This window comes from Pezoporus flaviventris, unplaced genomic scaffold (genome assembly GCF_033815535.1).
Source record: "Pezoporus flaviventris isolate CSIRO_AGI_PZ_B2104156 unplaced genomic scaffold, CSIRO_AGI_Pfla_v1 ptg000078l, whole genome shotgun sequence".
NCBI classification, from domain to species: Eukaryota; Metazoa; Chordata; class Aves; order Psittaciformes; family Psittacidae; genus Pezoporus; species Pezoporus flaviventris.
In genome coordinates this window covers 14,424,292-14,439,270 of record NW_026892626.1, presented here as the reverse complement: position 1 = coordinate 14,439,270, position 14,979 = coordinate 14,424,292, and the positions used below count along the sequence as shown (strand labels likewise).

The window sequence follows — 14,979 nt, the reverse complement described above, 5'->3', positions numbered from 1 at the left end:
TGGAGAGGGCAGAGACAGGGATATTCTGCTGCTGCCCACTGGACCATATGAAGATGTGCCGGAGTTGCCCTGTTGCTACTTACACCTTCCTGTTGGCTTATAAATCCTGGAGGAGAAGAACCAGAATACAGAGTAACATGTTTGTTCTCCAGTGTGGTTTGTGTCTTGGGTGTGTGCTGTCTGTAAATGTGAAGGTATGTTGAGAAGGCTGCAAGCTGTCAAGCCTCAGGAATGGGTTTGCTTTCTTCATCCCAATGTCTTGCTAGAAAACAATTTCCTTTGCTCCTTTTTGCCTCATTAGCTTGCGTGCTAACCTTTTTATTTTGGACTCTGTCATGAAGATGTTGATAGCTCCAGCGCGTCTCTCTTTGCTGTTATGTCTGCGTGATAACACTGCGTTGTGTTTTCCCTCTTTACACCTTCAATGTTCTTCCTGTCCACGCTCCCTGGATTTCAGTGCTTTCTCTTTGATGTGATCCTTGTTTCTGACAGTTGCCCCTGGTATGTGCAAGTGTCTCATCTTCTCCTGGGTTGTAGCATGACCCAGACAGTCTTGTTCTTCTAATTGTCTCTGTGCTGCTGTGGGCCTCTCGTTTTCATCTCCGGTTGATACACAGACTGGTTCTGGCATCCTGTGTGCTTCCCCTGTTATTTTTCAGTCTCTCTGAGGTGGTAACTTGACTGTTGAAAGGATGGAATGATTAAGATAATGTTTTATGGATCATTGGGGGGAAAAAAACCCGAAACCCTATCAGCTGCTTTTGTAATTTCTGAAGGAGATTATTAAAATGTATCTCATGGCTTCAGTATTCTCTCTCTGCAGTCATTGTTCTCAGCCTTTCAAAGAACATTCTGGAAAATGAAGTTTTATCATTAAGATTACATTAAAGTGGATTACAGAAAGGAAGAGCAAAGTGTGAAGAGTCTCAGCGGCTCAGAACAGAAAGATGTTGGCATCTCATTCTCAGGGATGGGGAACGAGGAACATTAATAGGCTGATAAACAGAAATGACTTTTTCTCTTGAAGGTTTGAAAGGTTTACTTTGAACTTGCAGAGATTTAAAAAGTGCCACTTCTCTGAGCTTAGGGTGGATGGAGAACTTTGGGCCTACTCCCTTTTTATTTAACACTTGTTTGGAGGGAGCAGTTCCTTTGGAAAAGCCATAGATGTCATCACTGGGGAAGAAGAGGGCCCGCATCTCACCTGAACCTGTTTGCTGCTGGGCACCTGCTTTCCCATTCTGGTTTGCGTTAATAGGGAATGTAACTTTCTGTTTGGGTTTTTTCTTACATAGCCAGTGTATGTGGTGTTTGGTGCAGTTTCTGAACGAATTACCAATCTCTCCTAAGAGAGAAAGAAAGGATCTCAGTATGTGGAGAGTCATAAGGAAGTTGAATTTCACGCTTCCCGTAGCAAGGGAGCCTATGGTAACAGAGTCAGTTCAGAGGGTCTGAGTGTTGTCTCTGCTTTCATAGACATCTCTGGCATTTAAACTTCATGTACATTAACATCACATTTGATGTGAGGCTGAAATATCTACAGATGGTGATGTTCTTTCCAAACACCATGCAATGGCTGAGGAAATTGCCCATTTGTCTGTCTTTGCTCAACTTTTCTCATGTTTTAAAATAGTCATTTCCCAAACTGGTTTCAGAGGTGTGTATCTGAGTATTTTTCATTATTTCAAGATGAAACCTAGCACCTATCTCATTTTTCTTTATGAATGTCAACTCAGTCATCATCCATCATCATTTACAGAAATAGGGCACAATACTGGGAGATTGGGGGAAAAAAGATTTCTCTATTGTCCTATCAAATGTTTTGCAATAATCAAATGTGAGAGTCTGCCTGTTTTGTAGTACTTAATCTTATGTTTGCGTTTCTTCTTCTTCTGTTCTGACTTTAATCAGGACTAAGTTTATTTGATAGAGCAAATAATGTTTGCAGTAGGGTTTCTGTAGTGGGATTTAATTTGTTATAACACAGTTGATGAGGTTTTTGTACTTGTATTTACCCTGTGCATAGAAAAGATTGAGCAAACCTTAATGACTGTTAAGACAGTAGCTGGGGTTACCTGCTCTCAGCCACCCGTTCTGCCCTGCATTGGAGGTTGACCAGCTGCAAACTTGATAGGCTGGCACTTAGCCATGAGCACTGTCTTAGTACAAGCTTAGCAAAGTCTGGCTTAATACAAACCCCGTGGAAAGGAGGGTAAGTGCTTTAAGCCTAGGATTTTGAGAGGCACGGTGCAATGAATCTTCCCGTTACATATTAAGGTGTTGCCCAAATTGTGTCCATCAGCTGTAGGTTACTGTCAGCCTAAATTGCCCTTGGAGGGGTGTTTAAGGTGTAGGATGCTGTACTGTGAACTGAGGGACCAAGGTGTGAGCGTGGGTTAGCTTGCTATGCAGAAGGATGGGCTGCAGAGCAAGCAATTTAGCAGCTGCAACTTCTGAATGATGTGTGGTTTGTTCACTGCAAGTGATCACTTCCTGAGTGATGCACATGTGCTTGTGACATTTGACGTCTTGGCTGTACTACCGAATTTTGTCCCGTATTTCAGAGATGCCAGGGCTCAGCCTGCTCGTGGTCATTTTTTGGGTGTTGGCTTCTAGGATAGCTTTTAATATGGATTTATTTAGTGGAATCTGATAAGAATTGATTCTCTGCTTTATCCTGTGGAATTCTTGCATTGCTCAATCAGAGAAAGACGAATGTTTCTAGCAAGTATCCATGAGACTAAGCTTGAGATACTTGCTGAGAGCAGGATGGGAAAGGAACGTCCAGCGCAGGTCTGGTGCCACTTCATGTTCCATCACCATAGATACGACTCTTGAGCACAGGTTCCCTTTTTAACTGATTAATTAAAACAGAGCCAAGGAAGTAATGGTGCCCTGGTAATGAAATTATCCATTTTCAAATGCAGATTTGAAGCCCTCTTGATGAACTTTCTCACCTGAATGCAACAACGAAGAGACTATTTCATAGTCCCTGATTATTAAATTGGTCTGTGAATGGTTCCAAATCAAACTGGAGCTTTAAACAGGCTCCTAATTCATCCAGTGTTTTAAAATGCATATTTTTCTTCAAGGGGGGGGGGGGGGGGGTGGGATTTCGAGGTATGAATTCCTACATAAATTTCCCAAGAAGTATGATCTGGTGACCTGGCAGTGCAGGATGTACTTGATTTATGCTGAGAGTGTCTTTTAAAGCAGAGTTCCCTTTTGGATCTATCTCCACAGTACCTTACAATGGTGCTAGTTTATGTAAAAGCATTTGGACTTATTTTCTTTTAATTGTAATGAAAAGAATACCCCTCTGAAGCACTCAGCAATTTTCCAGTCTTGTTTTTAGCATCAGAGCAACAAAGATCTGTTACTGAGTAAGGTAAAGATGTTGCTTTTGATCTTTCTCACTTGCTTGAGGGTTTTTGACTCGTGTGTAATGCTTTTCTTCATGTCCTGCTCCCACTTTAAATACTTAAAGGTAGCGCAGGCTTGGTTGAACTTGTCATACTAAACTTATGATGAATCAATGCTTAACAATCCCTAGAATGATTTCACTCTTACTTTGGTATTGATCAAGTGCTTTGCTAGCATCTTTGATCTGTGAGGAGCTGCTTGGTGCATGCCTTGGAGCAGCTCCATGAGCAGACCGAGTGTCTGAAGGGCACACATGAAGAACATCTCCAGGAATACATGGATAATTGTGCATCACCACATCATGCTGCACAGAGGGCTGGGAAGAGGAGGGACCAAGCTCTTCTGCCTTAGTTGAGTCATGCCCACATTGCAAAAGAAGTGCTAATCACTAGGCCTCAGAAGGCATTTCTCTTCCAATAGAGGTTGCTGGCAAGCGCAGTGTGCAGGTGGTGGCTATAGTTACTTGCTGAGTATTGTCTATCTGTCAAAGCAGATCATATTAAGCCTCAGTTTTACTTCTACTTCGTTAGGAAAAGATTAAAAGATACAGTAGGACCCAAGACTGTGCCTTATTTGTTGGAAATGAGGCATCTTCTCAAAGGCAAACGGGCTGATTTTGAAAGAGATACGGAATTACTTAAATGCTTTGTATATGTGAGGTTCCAGTAATTGTCTTGTGCTGAACAAGAAGGCTGTCACTGGGATGGTTTTTCTCTCCTATCTTTTTCTAAGAACAGCTGATAATGAGACTGCAGCTACTCAGTTTCCAGTGGTGCAGCCATGAGATGAAATGGCACCAGCACCAGTGTCCTGGTATCATGGTGATGTTTCTCCTCTCAGGCTTATCTCATTTGTCTGACTAAGAGGCAGCGCTGAAGGTCTCACATGTCTGTATTATCTTTCTTAGTGCCCGAATACTAGAGAAGGCCCGGGTGCAGCTACAGGAGGACATAATACGGATTCAGAGCCAGCTCTTGGAGGAGAAGAAGAAACGCGAGCAGCATGAAGCACTGGTCAGGCGGCTGCAGAAACGTGTGCTGCTGCTCACCAAGGTGAGTTCCTGGCTAATGCTTGGAAAAGCCTTTCCTTCTTTCTTTACCCTAGGTGCAGTTCTCTCTCTTTCTTCTTTGCTCACCTCCATAACTGGTACTACAAAGTTGCCATGGGGTCTTTGCATAGTGAGGAAGAGACATGAAACTTGCGTTTAGGACTGCATTAGAATAAAAGTGCTAGTACATCCTAAGGCTCTGCTAGAGTTCCCCCGTCTGGGCTCATGCTGTGGTGGTGACACGGGACTTTGTCTGAGGCTTGGCATTTATGTGACGGCAGAGAATGGACTTAAATTGTCACTAGAGTGCTTTGAGCTGCTGAAGGGAATTTCTAATGGCTTTGGCTGCATCACCTCCTTTCCTAAAGAGAACAAAACGACGACACCTTGTCAACTCTTCCTGTGGAAAAACAATTTACCGAGTGTATGAGATTCGCCTTCCTCTTACACTGAAAGTCTGTTGGAATGTAATGGTAGGCACTAGACCAGTAAATTGAAAATGCGTTTTGAGGTTCTTTCTATAGGGTATATCAAAGAAGTCTGCATTATCCTGTATCAGCTGTGCTGTCGTGATGAAATCCTATGCAATAATTCCGAAGTCTGTAGAGCATTAAAAATTTTATATTCAATTCTGAGACTGCTCTTTCCCCAAAGGGAATAATAATTCTCTCTAGTTGGAATGATGGTTACTTCACTTCCCAAGAATACTGCTTCCAAAACTTCACTCTCCCTGATGTTACAAAGCTGCTCACCTCAATAAGCTTATGCATGTGCATAAGGTCAGACTCAAGCAGTTAGAGCACATGAGAGGGTGTATCTGAGCAAGAGAGGAAGGAGCTGTTCTGTTGCTTGTACTTCAGGCTTTAAATTTCCAGTGTTAACTAAAGCATTTTGATCCATTTTAATTGGGCTGTACCTAATTCTGTGTAATTCCATGTCATTGCTGAGTCAAAGAGGCTGTGCTGTATGATGTGGTAAGCAGGGCTTCTTGAAGCATGAAACAAATGCTTTACAAGAGGATATTCTATTAGATCTTCTGGCTGCAGAATTTGGTGCCATGGAGTGAGGAGAGAGAAATGACAGCGGTTCTTTCTGCTTCACACTGAGGTAGGCACTGCAGTAAGGGCTGAATGGACCAAGCTCTCTCCATGCAAACAGAAAAGGCATCTCTTCTCCACAGTCTCTATAATACCCCCAGCAGCAGACAGCCCTCCGTGGTGTTCTAGTTTGGTACTGCCGTGGCTGGATATGACAGAGGTAGGTACAGAACCCAGTAAAAATCCTTCCTTTACAACCTTCTCAGCTCTCTGGCATTGTGCTGGGCTACTCAGCCCTGGAGGAAGTTTCTCAGATGGTTTCTAAAATATTCCCTTTGTTAACTTATTTCCAGCCCTCAGCATGTTTTGTCATAGAATATAAAATATCATTACTTTCCTTTAAGTACTGGACTGAAAGACAGCAGTACTTTGTCAGGTAACGGATTGTACCCTCAGTTATTGAAAGACAGAGCTTTTGCTTTGTTTGCTGTCCTTCCCCTGAAGAGTTGGAAATGTCCTTCATCAGACCATGGCAAATGAACTTGTGTTTTGACAGTGGAAGTTTTCACTGTGCTCAATGATTCCTCAACTGACCTGTTCTAAAACAAGAAAGACTTTGCTGTTCTCTGAACATTTATATTCCATCCAGGGAATGCGAGGGGTCCTTTGTGAACAAGTACACGCATTATGGCACTTGGGCAATCTCTCCCTGGCACTGTTTCTTCCACTGGTTGCTCTTCTCATGCAAAATCAGAAGAAGGAATTTGATTTAATTAAAAAAAGTCTGATATTGTGATTTCAAATGAGCTTGAGCAAATATATTGCCTGTCAAAAATAATTATTTCACATTGAAAGCATATCACCTAGAATGGTATTTAATCATCTCATTAGTGGCATCAGTGGTACTGTGCGCTTCTATGTAATTTGAGAATGGAAGAACTCTCTCTGTTGAATCTTTGTCTTGTTAAATAGGACTGTGAAAATCTAATTTGGGGGAGACTATTATATATATGATTGAATAGATACTGCTTTTGATAGTGTGATTTTTGCATTTGTGTATTTTTGACCCTCTGCTAGGGCAGTGAGTCTGTTTCTATATACTGAGCAAGTGAGGACTGAAAGGCATGAGATACGTTCAACAGTGTAAGTTTAACGCAGTGACAGCTATCCTCCTTTCTTTGGGCTCAGATTGTAACGTGGAAGTCTCAGGCCTTGAATATGTTTTAAAAGATCCACAGAAAATGATAAACTGTTCAGCATGTGGTAAAAGCAGTACCCAGTATTTCAGTAGTGAACACACTTTTCAGGAGGTCCTTGCTTTACCAGCCTGATTCCTCCTCAGGCTTACTTGTATAGCTTTTATTTCTTTTTCCTCAAGATTCAAGCAATACTGTTTGGCTTTTACAGATTGCTTGTCTCACTTCATTGAATCATTGAATGGTTTGGGTTGGAAGGGACCTTAAAGCTCATCCAGTTCCAATCCCCAGCCCAGTCCATTTTCTACTTGCCACAGTCTGGCTTGGTTGCTCTCACTTTTCCATTTCAGTGCACTTAACTTCTCTGTCCATTGCTTGCTTCCTCACCTCGTTTGCTTCTTTTGGGCTTTCTTGACCTTACTTGGGCCTTTCCAGCTGGTTTACTCTTTGGAATGGGCACAATTGTCAATCTAGGATACTTCGGTGACTCACTACAAATCTCTCTTCCCTGGAAGACCTCAGCAGCATTCTCTAGTCTTTGATATACTAGTGCAGTGGTCCAGCCCAGTCATTTCCACCTCTGAGAGTGGGCTGGTATAGGAGCTGTTTCCAGATTATTCCTGTTGACAAACTGCTGTTTAAACATATTAGTTGATTATCTCCCACATGTCCGTGTAAATCAGGACAGTACTTCAGTTTTCTGATCTATTTGTTTGCAGTGAAACGTGAGATTAGATTTGGACACCCTAAAGGTTTTCAGACGTTGATGGCTTCAAGGTATCTCCTGCAGTGTCACTCTATTCACTTAAGGTGATGAAAAAGAAATAGATGTTTCTAGGGATATATTCATTCCTTCCTTCAGAAATCCCCTTGGCTGGGTTCACTGTCTGTCGGGCTATCTTTTTCCTATGGCTTTGCTTGGAGTTTTAGGGAAATCCTTAATCTCTGCTTTATTACCCGAGGTAGTTCTGATACAGCAGTAGTAGGAGATATCTGAAATGCTGGGGAAGGAGCTAGTCTACCTCTGCCCCTTTTCCCTGTTTGATTTACTGTTGTATTGGCTTTGAATGCCATGTTTACCTACACAGTTTTGTATTTGACTTCTGTGTTGTCCTTAAGCTTGTGAGCATTTCTCTTTCTCTGAGAGCTTTGCACACAATTCCTGCTTTTTCTTTAGGAAATAGACTTGTTAAGAATATGCAATTCTGCTGCTGAAAGACTAAAATTTGAATCTGTTAGGAAATCTTATATGAGATGTAGGTGTCCCATAAAAAACCCTTAGTGAAAATCCTTATGTGAGTGCAGGCAGCTGATTGAGTCAGTATTTAATAGAAACAAAGCTCTGTTTGTTTCAGGAGGGCAGCTTTCAGAGGCATAAATGGACCTTATGCAGCAGAAGTGAGGTTGGAGGAAAGCAATAGGGGCCCAGTGAAGGGGTCACAAAGCTGTCTGATGTCAGGGGCCTGAAGTTGGTTTGCATGGGTCCTTTTAGGGTTGTCACCTGCTCGATCAGTCCTTAGCTGTGTTCCTTACTTAGCTGCTGTTTGGGTTCAGACCTGCAGCCTCTTCTCCTGCAGTGACTCCTTAAAACACTTATTTGTCCTGTGCACGGAGCTACTGGATGTAAGTGCGTGAAGCTGCAGAGTAGGAACAGCCCATAACGCTTGCAGCAGATTGGACCAGACACAACATGCCCAACTTTTCTGCAGCCAGTGTGTGACCCTTCATGGGAAGCTCTTGCCCGTCTGAGTACCCCAAAACTCAAACTGTGAAGCTCAATTTCAGTTACTTCTTCCTTATTCCAAATAGAGCACAATTTGCTTCTCAAATTGTAGACTTAGTCAATGTACACTGTGCTAATTGCATCCCTTGCTCTCATATAAGGCATAAGGCAGCAAATGAATTAATCTGGTTGAGCTGGATGTTGTTGTTTTGCTGGTTTTATTTCCCTTCTGTGCGTGTGTCTGCCTTTGAGTACTCCACTGCCTGGAGAAGAGGCTGAAAAATTCCATCTTGTTTCCTGAGCTTTCCACCAGCTCGTGTGATCCGATAGGAAATCTGTTTCCATTGAGACATAATTTAGGCCATCACCATAAAAGTCGGAGATGAAACAAGTATTGATTAACCAACCCCAGCTGCCTGTTCATACCACATGTTCCTGGAGATATCTCTGCAAGAGTCAGTGCGAAGTGTGTAAGCGACTCCCGGAGCTGAGAATGGCAGAGATGCATCAGAAATGAGACTAGGTAATTAAACTGTTCATTAAGCATGGCAGATGTAGAGTTCATGACTTGATTTGCCATCTGCTTTGTTGTGTAATCAGTAAAGATTTAAAATAATGCTGATAGTTTCTCCGTCACACTGGGTCCTGCATTATGGTTTTTCTTAGGAGGTAGATGATTTTAAAGCACAAAGAAGGATCTTAAGGTTTTGGAGGTTCAGTGAAGAAGGTGAAATAACCCTTTCCTTGGGATATATGAAAACATTAAATATTGCACTCTATTACACTCACTAGCAATAAAACCAGCCACTCTGGCAAAGAGATGCCTTGCAACAAACCACCTTTTGGGTGTTGTACCCCGTGCTCTGTGTCCAGGTAGCACACACAATGTTGGGGCAAAACTCTATGTTATGAGGACTACCAGGTGCTTTTCGCTGGCTGTTAGGATACGATGCTTCTCCCTTCCTTCAGTCCATTTCATGACTGTATCATTTAAGCAGCACCATTACTCGTGCATCACCAGCTGTGCTGCCACTCCATGTGCTGCAACTGTTAAATGCTGTCAGCCTAACCCTTGCCAGTCCTTTACCTCTGCTCACCACGTCTTCTCTTCACAGGTTTCTATAAACCCATGAAGGTTGTCTTCCTTTTCATGCCTGCAAATAAATACATTTTAAAGCAATTCCACTGCTTTCTCTTCTGTGATTCAGCAAGGCAAGCTTTGTCAGGTGAGGTGGTACTTACTAGATCGTCCTGTGTGTTTCAAAAGAGAGGAGACAAGGCACTCTATGTCTGAAAGAGATGCAACAACCTTTTAGATTGAGTGCAGTTCCCCTTAATTTCAACTTGATTATATTAATCAGTTAAATAATTCCAGCAAAGAGGTGATTCATAGTTATGGACAGACAGAGATGATAGCAAAGAGAAGAGAGAAGATCATTAACTGCTGTGTGACAGAGAAGAAAAGGGAATTGCTGCTTGTGGAGTACAGGGGGTTTGAACAGATCTCTGCTGAATTGTGATTTATAGTATCCATTTACATCATCAGTTTAATTTTTAGACCCCTTTTGTAGGGGACCTTTTAAACAGGTCAGAGATGAGGTATTTGCTTTTATGATAGATCTCTTTTCTTCTCGCTGTTAGTTGGTGCTGTGCTGATGCCAAGTGATTGTTGGGCTTTGTGCTCATGGTTTACCCAGGAGTGTCTGGGTTCCTGGGTAAAGCATCCAAAGTTTTGTGAGGAGAAAGTGGGATTTGGAGGTTTGCTGCTGTAGGCGTTTTCTGTTGGGGTTGAGGAAATACCACCTTTTGTGTTTGCTTTTGTTGGTCTCTGAGAGCCTTGTGTCTTGAGGTGCTTCAGGGAAAGAGTTCTGTGAGGGGTTTTTAACACAAGGGTGTTTCTTTTTTTTCCCCTGTATAACCCAAATTTCTTAATCATGTTTTTGAGAACTTCTTCCAGTTATTTACTGTGCCATGTTTTAGTCTTCATCCACTGAACCCCTTCTGGAGCTTGGGCAGCAGCCTCCTAAACACAGCAGCATTGGAGGTAATCTGCTGTACCATGCTTTGCAGTGGATGCTCGACAAGAAGATTCTGCAAGTATTTATTCTGACAACACTTTTCCTCTCTGTTTTTTGATCTTTTTAAATGTCTGTCACTGCTCTACTTAACCTTTATGAATCACCTTGCTGTCTGCATTGCAAGGACCTTTACACCATGCTCTCACCTTCTGTATGGAACAGCTTTCTAGGACTGTCCTTGGAAGTGATCAAAAACCATGTAGATGAGGCCCTCAGTGACATGCTTTAGTGGTGGAGTTGGCAGTGCTGGGGGAAAGGTTGGACTTGATGATCTCAAAGGTCTTTCCAGCCTCGGGTTCTATGAGTCTCTGTTGACGTAATTTCAAATCTCTCTAGATTTCAGAGTTTGAGAGTGATTTTCCTCCTTTGTCTGTACCCCCCAGTTTGTCTGTTTCTGGCTTCTGTTTCTCTTGCAATGGAATGGTCTGACTCTTGCTTTCATGGAAGTTGCTTCAGAAAATACAAAAGGATAAGTATAAATTCCATTGGTCTCACCATAAGCTGAGTTACACAAGTCTCAGCTCTGCAGCTTCACCCTGCCCTTCTCCTGAACCAGCCATAACATGGAATTAAATGGTTTTGTCTGCAGTGCTTATGCTGCCTTTTCTGAACCCCCCCAATACTCCAGTGGCAATTGTAGCAGAGATTCCTGCAATGACAACCTAACTTCGTGCTGATTTATCCTTACTGCTTCGTTATATTCATTACAAGATCTTATTTGCATGCTTGACATTTTAAAATATTGTGTTTGGAATGTCTTATTTATTTTGAGACCTTTATTAAGCAACCTCAGTCTAAGGGTTTAATTGTTACTGATAGCTAAGAGTATAATTACCTCAGTAAAATATCATGACTATATTAAGCAAATGGCAATTGTGTTCCAGAATAAAATGAGTACAAGCCATTTTCCTATGAAGCAGGCTGTTCCACGAGGCCTGCTAATGTCATTTGCTGATACAGATGCAGAGTCTCTCTATAGAGGATGAATAAGGAGAGCTGAAATCAATGTGTTTGGAGAAGAGGCTGGCTGTAGTAGTGTCAAAGCGGTGCACAAAGAGCATTTGGAAGAAGGAAGTATCTTGAAACCAGAAAATGTTACTGTTCCTCAAGAGACTTGCAGGTTTCTGAAAGACAGGAGGAGTGTGTGCTCTGTGGCATGGCCTCCTGGGACACGGGGATGCTTTTCGTTGTCAGACATTAGCTCCTTTCCTTTCCCTGATTTAGTCATAGGTTTACTACTCACTTGTTTTACTCCATGAAGAAGGCTGCAGAGTTGTTGAATTCCCACTTCCTCATCCTGCTCCAAAATGACTTTGCAAAGCGTAAAAGTTCCCTTAGTTTCTGACTTGTCTGCATCTGTTGGGGGGATCTCTGGATCTGAGATGAGACTGAGCTTGTTTGGTGGCTTTGGGCACTGCAGATGTTTGGGAGCTTGGTCTGCCCTCATCTTCCTTCCTCCCATTGGATCCTCTCTAGTGAGATCGTTTGTTCTTGATCTGATGGTGCCCTAATTCGTTATAGCTAGTGGATAAATTTGCCTTTTCCCTGACTTTGGATACTCTACTTCTTTGTGTTCCTCTATGGGTACCTAAAGGCATCTGTCCCACAGAGGCATGAAGGTGATGGGCTTTATTAGAGTAGAGCTGAGTCACCCGAGGGCTTTTGACATGGAAATGGTGAAAGTTAGCTTCAAATGTCCAGCCTGGAGGCAGAACATGAATTGACTCCTGGGCCTTGCTTCCCTTTCCCTTTTCGAAGCATGAAAGAGCTCATAAAAATGATGTTAGTCATTTTTGGGGAATCAGTTCTGTGTCGTTCTTTCTTTTGCCTTTTTATGTATGTGGTAAAGTTTGTAATGCTAAAAATACAGAGTTCATTACTACCATTACATCTGATGCTTTTGAGGTGGAGACACAAGGACGGCCTCTGTATTCTTACTGATGTTAAATCTAACGATTTCTATTTAAGTGAGGTGTTTAGAGGGTTTTAAAGAATTTTATAACAATTCCAAATATGCATCACATTTCAAAGCTATGTGTTACTTTAGGGAGTATTTTTGAAGGACTCTAAGAAACGTCATTATTTCCCAGAATACTGACTGGCTTCTGCTTTGTTCTCCCACCACCAGGTATTGATGCTCAGTGCTGAGAGGTTCGAATATGACAATTAGAAATATACCCATAAAAGAATTTATTTGACCTTCAGTTCCCATTTTTCTCTCAGAGAAAGGGCTGTAGGACTTACAAAAGTTAAATATTCAATAAAAATAAATCAGGTAAATCTAATGTTATGGCTTGGAATTTAAACTCACCTGGGTCAGGTAATTCAAAGTTATAGTTCCCTTGATGCCTGTGCTGTAACAATGGTTCCTGAGCTCCTCACCCCTGAATTATGAAGAACGGTTGAGTGGATAGGGCAGAGAAGCAAGGGGGAAGATGGATGGGTGGGATGAGGGAGTTACTGTTAAGGGAAGTCAGGCAGCACAGACCTCACTTCTGCACCCCACAAGCAAGGGAAAGGCAAACAGCAAGAGGTGGGTGGCTCAGTGAGGAAGTTAGGCACGGGCTTGAGCAGCATCCAAGGACAGGGGAAGGGATTTAGGATTTCTGAACAGCAGGCTCTATAAAATACTAGCTAGGATAAGCTGCACAAAGGGCTTTTTGCATTTCTTTGTTCCTCAGATACTTAGGGTTTGAAGGCATTAATATCTGTGCCTCTCAGAGCGGTGGTATTGCCACAAGAGCTGCAGCTTTGAATCTCTGACTTCTCTCTGTTTTAATTCTCAGCCACAAAACTGGATTAACTGGGTTTGCTTCAAGTTGAATCGCAGTGGATTTTTTAGAGGATAGGAGAGAGAGATAATTAAGTAATTGCACAGTAGCTTATTTCAACAGGAGATGGGAGCTTCTGGTAAGAGCAGCTGCACTACTCAGACACCAGTCACTCAGAGCATCCTTTCAAATGAACACCCAAAAGCTTTATAAGATTGAAGGGCTGTTGGGAGAATTCAGGAGTTCAGGGTTGCTCCTGGCACAGTGTCAGCAGCGCCGGCTGTTTTATTCAGTGCACGTTCACAACATCTCGGGTCAAGCTTTGCTTAAATTGGTGAATATATTAGAAGTCAAATGAGTTTTCTCAGAGCGTTGTAGAAACGGTCTTTGACCCATGATTTGTTTCATCGAGGAGAACGGAACCGTTCCCTGTTTTATGAACACATTTGCTTAGGTAGTATTTCAGATGGAGACAAGTGTAATAGGAACTATAGCGTGTGGAAGCAATTTGGACAGTGGGGGAACTGAGACTTCATCTTCTGTCTGTATGAATCCAGAGCCACAGGATTTCCCCAGAAATATCACTACCTTTTCGTTTTATCAGGAATTTGGAAAGGGATTAATGTGTAAACAAAGTGTGAGTATGAGATGGGGAAAGAAAACAAGCTTTTACCACCAAGATGAAGTTTAACTTCCTTCTTGTCCAGGCGAGGAGGAGAACTGTTTTTATGAGAGACTTACAATTTGTAGAGGTTGTAGGTAGGAAGTTCCTACAACCCTACAGAGCACCCAGGCTGCTTTTTAAGTGTAGGGAAGCACAGCCAAAGCAATGTTTAAATGTGTCTGTTATAGTTGTGTCTACATCTCCTTACTTTCCTTGGGTAATGAAGAAAAAGAATTGTCAAAGGATTCCAGCAAATGCATCCCTTTGGTGCCACTGTGCAATACTGTGGGGCGCAGAGACTAAACCCTACTTGGTCTTCTAGTCAGTACTGCTTTGGGTGCCACAAGACTGTGTGGAAGGAATTGAGACAAAGTGCTTGAGGTGAAAGTAATTGAAAGGGGGAGTGTTTTTAAACTGATTGCTTTTCTGCAAGGGTTTGAGGAGGTTTGTGCCTATCTCGTGCCCAGGAGCTGCAGACACCCTGAGGGCTGGTTTGCCATCCATGGCAAGTATTTATCACAGATAAAGTGTAATTCTGCTGGTTTGCTGTGCCAGGCCGTGCTGTAACTGAAGGACCTATTCTTTTGCTGCAGCTGAATACTCTTCCCCCTAAGCCCTTTGCTCTACCCAAGGTGTGAGTGCAGCTTCCTCTTCAGTCTTCTCTACCCTGTGGATGGCACTCTGAAGCTCACATTCACTTGTCCTGAGTGCCTATAAGGAGCTGTAAAAACTAACTATAGACAGAATTGGATGACAGGACTTGGGGCTCACTGTCCTTGTGTGCATTTGAAGGAGAGATTCACACTACAACAAGCAGCAGGTCCTAGGTAGAGCACATAGGTTTGGATTGAGGTAGATGGGGTATGCCCAAAGCCCCATCCACTCACCCTCCATAAGACAGTGCTAAGAACTGATTCCTGTTTCACGGAAAGGAGATGGTCTTATTTCCTTCCTCCCTCAGAGCAGCAGCATCTTCCTTCCACTGGGAGCAGTAGTTGGAAGAGTCCCAGCTCCTGCACCCTTTCTTCTCTGCCTCAGT

At 42.6% G+C, this 14,979-nt stretch overlaps 1 protein-coding gene across 4 annotated transcripts in view; it reads left to right on the top strand.

The window, feature by feature from the left end:
* Positions 1 to 14,979, top strand: part of MAD1L1 (mitotic arrest deficient 1 like 1) — a 369,229-nt gene that overhangs the window by 109,839 nt on the left and 244,411 nt on the right. For all 4 annotated transcript variants that reach the window (XR_009746997.1, XM_061474043.1, XM_061474039.1 and 1 more), the window contains exon 11: positions 4,331 to 4,475. Coding sequence is in view for 3 of the 4 variants with exons in the window: in XM_061474043.1 (XP_061330027.1) it covers positions 4,331 to 4,475 (145 nt within the window). In the remaining variant the exon portion in view is untranslated. The remainder of the gene's footprint in view (positions 1 to 4,330; positions 4,476 to 14,979) is intronic.